Raw genomic sequence first — 5,930 nt, forward strand, 5'->3', positions numbered from 1 at the left:
TTGGCTCTTTCTTTTTCCGATGTTTTCTTGGAGAAGGAGCTTTTGATAAGAGTACATAACCGAATTCACTAAGTAAGTCACAAAGAATATTTAATGAAAGGATAAATCGATAATTTTCACTTCTTCTTGTTGCTGTTTTAGGAACTACTCCTATTGATACTTCATAGTTCATCCGTTGTTTAACAAGTGTTTGAATTAATTTTGAGAATGAAATACTATCTTCATTTGAAAATATTAATGATTCAATAGGAAGAAATTGCATCGTTACTAATGCTTTTTTAGCTGGTTTGTGAATTTGAATATCACAAAATTCATTTAAACAAGCAAGAAAGATAGCTTCTTGGCATGTTTGATAGTTTCGCCATTTGATAAACTTCTCTTTTGAAGAGAGTTTTCCGTGGCCATGGCTCATGGAGGTGATAAATCTGAAAAAGCTGTAAAGAATAGATATAATTGCCACGGTTAGAGATTCAAAACGATTGTTTAAATTCGATCTTTGCATTCTTTTTTTTTCCTCTCTTTTTAAATAATTTTAAAGAGAAACTAAAATAGTTTTTATTTTTTTTTCTAGATGTCTTAAAAACTGAACATCATTATCTGTTATTGCAAATGTATATTTTATGGATTCACTAAAAATTCACTAATTTTTCATTGTCATTTCAAAAAAAGAAAAAGTAACTTTCTTCAGAGAATCTTAACTTAAAAGTTGTCCGAATGGAGATTAGTCACAGTTCATATCTTAAAACCAAAATTTAAAATAACCAATTATCAATCAATATAATTTAAAAATGGATGATTTAATGCATTAGTACAAGTTATTCTCTTTTCAGGATTAAGGCATAACAGTTGAGTACAAAAGTCTAAAAATTGAGGATGTCTTGAATGATCAATAAGTCTCTATTTAATGAGTTAATTACAAACAGAAAAATAATTTAAAATAACAAACATGAAGTGGTGATGGATCAAAATTATGAGGTGTTTCACAAATGACATAACCTGATTTAGAAAAGTAATGACTGTCATGAGACAATATTTGTGGAAACTTTCCTAATACCATTTCCATTTTTAATAATTGTTCTCTTTCACTTTTTCCTGTAAAAATTTGATAGCCAACATACATCTCTAATAATGTACAACCAACACTCCAAAGATCAGTTGCATATGACCAACCATCTTGAAGTAACATTTCAGGTGAACAATATGGACGAGTTCCAACAGTACTAAAATGCAATCTATTTTCAGAGAAAGTAGCCAACCCAAAATCTATCACTTTTATTTCATCATGTATTGGAACTCTTGTATGTTGGTACTAAAAAAAATAATTATTTTTGTTTTGTTTAAAAAAAGTATTTTTAAACAAACTTTTACAATATCAGGATTTGCACAAGTGTCGTCAGTAATTGTTACAACTTCATAATTATCTTTTTTTAACATTATATTTTCTGGTTTTATGTCACAATGAATAATTCCTCTAGAATGAAGGTATGAAAGAAATTGAACTGTTTGACGAGCTACACTTCTAATAAAACTCAAAGAATAAGGTATTTCTCTATTATCATAAAGAAAATCATATAAATTAATTCCACTAAGTTCTATTACCATATAATCTCTTTTATTAAATGTAAATGAATCAAGATATTTTATTGCAATACTATAATATCAATATTTTATTTATTATGTATTATTATATTAATATAAAATAAAGTGGATTGAAGTAAATATTAATATTTTATTAAAGCATTAATAACTGAGATAATTGTAATACATATTTCTTCATCAAAAAAATTATTAGAAATTAATTATTTTAACTAGTATTTTAAAGAGAATGTTCATTTTATTTGGACATTTCTCTTCTTAATATTAACACAAGAAGCTAATAAGATAATCCAATAAATTGATGATTCAATTAATGCTAATAAAATTGGCTAGTGGTTCTGGTTCAATCAATGAGTATTACAAGCAATTAGTAAGTTATTCTAAATAGATTTCTTTTTTTTTAAAAAAAAAATAAAGAGTAATAAATGGTTTCTATACAATAGAAAGTATTATCAACCCACAGTTTAATAATAATAAAAGTAAAATGAAACAAACTTTGCTCTTGGATCTGTGGCAGAAGCAAGAATTTTCATTATTTCTATTTCTCTTCGGTCATCAAATCCTTTATCTGAAATCATTTTAAGTGCAACTTGACAATTCCTCAATTGGTCATAACACTTCATAACTTTAGAAAATCCTCCCCTACCTAAATATTCATTAACAATATAACGATTATTAATACAGTTGTTTTTTTCTGCTATTTCTCTGTAATACATTTTTTTTTCGTTTTTACTTTTTAATACAAAAAATTTTGAGTTCCTTTTATTTTATTATTTTTTTATTATTAGTTTTATCTATTTATTTATTAAAACTTATAATTCAACTTATTGAAGAAAAAAACTTAATAAAACTAAAAAATAATAAAAAAGAATAACAAAAAATGAGAGTTTTAATCCAATTATTATGTTGGATTGTCTCATTTGTATTACCAAGTTGGGTCGAATTAAAATGGTCAAATGAGGGTATATGTTTTTTATTTAAGTCAAATAAAATAATTTCTTCTATTCAAATTAAAGATATTAGTATCTATATTTCGAATAAAATGATGATTATTGAAATTATTAATATTAAAGGATGGAGCAATTTTAATAACATTAAAGAGTTAATTCAATTTATTCGACATCAAAAAAGAAAAGAAAAAACTAAGAAATGGTGGAACTTAATGATAGATAAGGTTACTAATTTGTTTATTCAATTTATTATTAAGTATCAAATTATTAAAGAAATTTATTGTTCATTAGATCAAATTAATTTAAATATAAATAAAATAAGTTTTCATGAAAAACACTGTAATATTACATTTGATATTTTTAATATAAAAGGAATTGTTCAACATCAAAGTGTTAAATGTTATTATCAAAATGTTGAATTATTTATTCAAGGAAAAGATATTAAATATGAAATTGAAAATAATTTATATATTATAATAATGGATAAAGCAAGTGTATTAATGAATAGATCAAAAATTGATTTTTGTTCAATTAAATTTCTTTATAATTCTTCTCTTCACATTTATCTTCAAAAAATTGATTTACACTCACAAGATTTATTAATTCCAATAGAAAATAGTATTTTATTAAAAAATAATACAAATGAAGAAGTTTGTATTATAGATTTTTATAACAATATTATTCTTTTAAAAATATTACAATTAGAAATAAAAAGTATTATTTCATCTTTTATTAATATTATTATTGATTTTATTCCAATAAAAGTTTTTAAAAATGAATTTACTCATAATATTTCAACAAAAGTTATGGGTTTTATTAATTCAATTATATTAAAATTAAAAATATGTTCAATATCTAAAGTTGAATATGAATTTGAAATGTATAAAATTTTATTTAATGAAAAAAAGTCTGACTTAAATATCAATTCATTAATTAATTCATGTTCTCTTTCATTTGTAATTAAATCAAATAAAATAGAATTAATCAAATTAAATCAAATAGAATTAAATATAACTAATAATATTATCATTCATTGTAATATAAATACAATTAATTTAATGATTAATAGTTATACGTTATATCAAATAGCTTATAGTTATCTAGAATTTACAAATAATATTTATTTTATGTTATCTAAAGAATATCAATCTAAATATAATTCATTTAATAATAAATCAAAAGAAAATATTAAAGAGTTTCTTATTCCATATAATTATTCAACACAAATAAATTCACTTCCATTAAAGAAAAACGGTATATTATTTTTTTATAATAACTCTTTATGGATTAAGATTAAAACATTTTTAAAACATTTAAATCTAGAATTTATAAAAACTACAATAATATTAACTGATTGGAATACATCTAATAAAAGAGAATCAAATATTTATGATATTATAATTGTTTTTCATCATTTTAAAGAAACTGTAAAAGAAATAACAATAGATTCTTTTAAAGTTAATTATCAAAATAAAAATATTACATTAAGAAATATAGTAATAACTCTTATACCTTTATATATAATAATAGAATCAATATTTATATCTATTCCACCTCAATTATTTGATTCTTTATTACAGAAATTAAAAAATATACTTTCATATTTTCTTCAAGAAACTTATACATTTAAAAATCTATCTTCTATTCCAATGAAAATTCTTCAAAATGATCATTGTATTGATTTTAAACCTAATAGTATAATTAAATTAAATAAAGTCAATGAAATTTCATTTATTATTTATACTCAAAAATATACATTCTTTTTTCCACCATTTAATCCATATTATCATTTTAAAGATATTCCATTACATTTCTATTATTCTTTTCATACACTTATTTTATATTCATCTTCAATTATTCAAAATTTATTAACAGTACCATTAACACTATCATTTTCTTCTATTTCTTTTACATTACAACCAAATCAAACTATTGGACTTGATGACATTTTATTAAATCAATCACTATCATTTCAATACGATGTTTCATCATTTAAATTCCTTCTTCCTTGTTTACGATCAATAACTTCATCATATCATGATATTGCTCATTCTTTACAAATTGTTAATTCTAATGAACCAATTCCTCTATTATTAATTAAATCAATGAAAACAATAAAAAATGCACTTCCTTATCCTATTATTCTTAAATCAATAAATGAAACACCAATAAATATTGTTATTAAACCAAAAACTGATTTTACATTATTTCCACATTCTGGATTTATTTATACACTTTCTGTTAATATAAATGAAGTTGAAATCACAAATATATCAATGACAAAAGATGAATATATTCAAGTTAATGATACTGTTATTCATCTTTTAAAACATGCAAATTGTATTTGTTTTTATTGTAATTTTGTATTAAGTAATTATAGTGGGTTATGGTTAAATTATTATCCACATAAGAATTATTTATTTAATACACCAAATATTAGATTTTTGAGAGAAATTATAATTAATGATATTAGTGATATTTATATTGGAATAGATAATGAATCATATGAAAAATTAGATCAACAAATTAAGTTAGTGTCTAATAATTATGAATATTTCTTTTCTACATCAATTACAACATGGTTTGAAGATAATGAACTAAGTATTAAAACAAAAGAAATTATGATTAATTCATCATATCAAATACGTAATTCTAGTGAGATGGTATTAACTGTATGGTCTAATAATTATCAAGAATATATTAATATTAATGAAACAATTGTTATTCAAAAACTTGAACATACTCAACCAAAAATTTTAAAATTTGGTATTCTTGGAGGAAAGAATTCAATGGGACTTTGTTGGAGTAGGTCATTTGATATCGATGATATATTTAATTATCCCGCAACAATACCAATTATTGGAAGCACTAAAACAATTCATACTCGAATAGAAAAAGGAGTATTAATAATTGACATAAATGAAGAAAATGAATGGAGTTTTATTAATAACACTAATATTCTTCTTACATGTAAACAAAAGAATAGAAAAGATAAAGAACAAAAATTAAAAATTTATAAGAAAAGTGAAATTAAATTTAACTTAGATAATCCATTTGGAGAACGTATTATTAATATTCAATATTATTATAAAGGAATTATGAATAAATTAGATGAAATATCTCTTGATGAAACAAAACAATATAAACAAATAAAAAATGATTTAATATTTTATATTAAAGTTATGAGAGAACCATCAATCATTATTGTTTCTAATGAAATAATAAATAAAAAAAGTGTTGATTTATTTAAAATAAATACTATCGCAGTAGATTGGGGATTTATTGGACAAATGAAAAATATTTCGATTAAAATTGAGTCATTATCTAAAATAGTTCCCACTTGGTGTAAAGAAAAATTCTATGGAGATGGAAATAGAATTTATA

The 5,930-nt window shown here is 21.8% G+C and overlaps 3 protein-coding genes across 3 annotated transcripts in view, besides 16 other annotated features; 1 reads left to right on the top strand and 2 right to left on the bottom strand.

Annotated features, from left to right (window-relative positions):
* The window catches only part of EDI_133090 (uncharacterized protein), a gene marked incomplete at both ends in the record, with an annotated part of 810 nt that extends 308 nt beyond the window's left edge, over positions 1 to 502 (bottom strand). Inside the window, one exon of the mRNA XM_001733365.1 lies at positions 1 to 502. This exon is cut by the window's left edge and continues 308 nt beyond it. Coding sequence (XP_001733417.1) covers positions 1 to 502 — 502 coding nt within the window.
* A 266-nt stretch (positions 503 to 768) lies between these two features.
* On the bottom strand, positions 769 to 2,312 carry EDI_133200 (dual specificity protein kinase CLK1, putative; the record flags this gene model as incomplete). The annotated part of the gene is made up of 4 exons (XM_001738278.1): positions 769 to 897; positions 947 to 1,309; positions 1,363 to 1,651; positions 2,092 to 2,312. 4 exons carry the CDS (start codon positions 2,310 to 2,312, stop codon positions 769 to 771), a joined length of 1,002 nt encoding a protein of 333 aa, XP_001738330.1.
* Positions 1,311 to 1,357: a sequence feature (AT_rich).
* Positions 1,653 to 1,704: a sequence feature (AT_rich).
* Positions 1,716 to 1,737: a sequence feature (AT_rich).
* Positions 1,779 to 1,808: a sequence feature (AT_rich).
* Positions 1,990 to 2,012: a sequence feature (AT_rich).
* Positions 2,313 to 2,357: 45 nt separating the features above from the next.
* Positions 2,358 to 2,403: a microsatellite.
* Positions 2,404 to 2,429: 26 nt separating this feature from the next.
* Positions 2,430 to 2,464: a sequence feature (AT_rich).
* A 12-nt stretch (positions 2,465 to 2,476) lies between these two features.
* The window catches only part of EDI_133210 (uncharacterized protein), a gene marked incomplete at both ends in the record, with an annotated part of 3,846 nt that continues 392 nt past the window's right edge, over positions 2,477 to 5,930 (top strand). The window contains one exon of the mRNA XM_001733366.1: positions 2,477 to 5,930. This exon is cut by the window's right edge and continues 392 nt beyond it. Coding sequence (XP_001733418.1) covers positions 2,477 to 5,930 — 3,454 coding nt within the window.
* Positions 2,790 to 2,867: a sequence feature (AT_rich).
* Positions 2,985 to 3,027: a sequence feature (AT_rich).
* Positions 3,166 to 3,392: a sequence feature (AT_rich).
* Positions 3,505 to 3,556: a microsatellite.
* Positions 3,658 to 3,739: a sequence feature (AT_rich).
* Positions 3,802 to 3,822: a sequence feature (AT_rich).
* Positions 5,611 to 5,638: a sequence feature (AT_rich).
* Positions 5,685 to 5,725: a sequence feature (AT_rich).
* Positions 5,763 to 5,804: a sequence feature (AT_rich).

This window comes from Entamoeba dispar, genomic scaffold (assembly GCF_000209125.1).
Source record: "Entamoeba dispar SAW760 scf_1105229461215 genomic scaffold, whole genome shotgun sequence".
Lineage (NCBI taxonomy): Eukaryota > Evosea > Mastigamoebida > Endamoebidae > Entamoeba > Entamoeba dispar.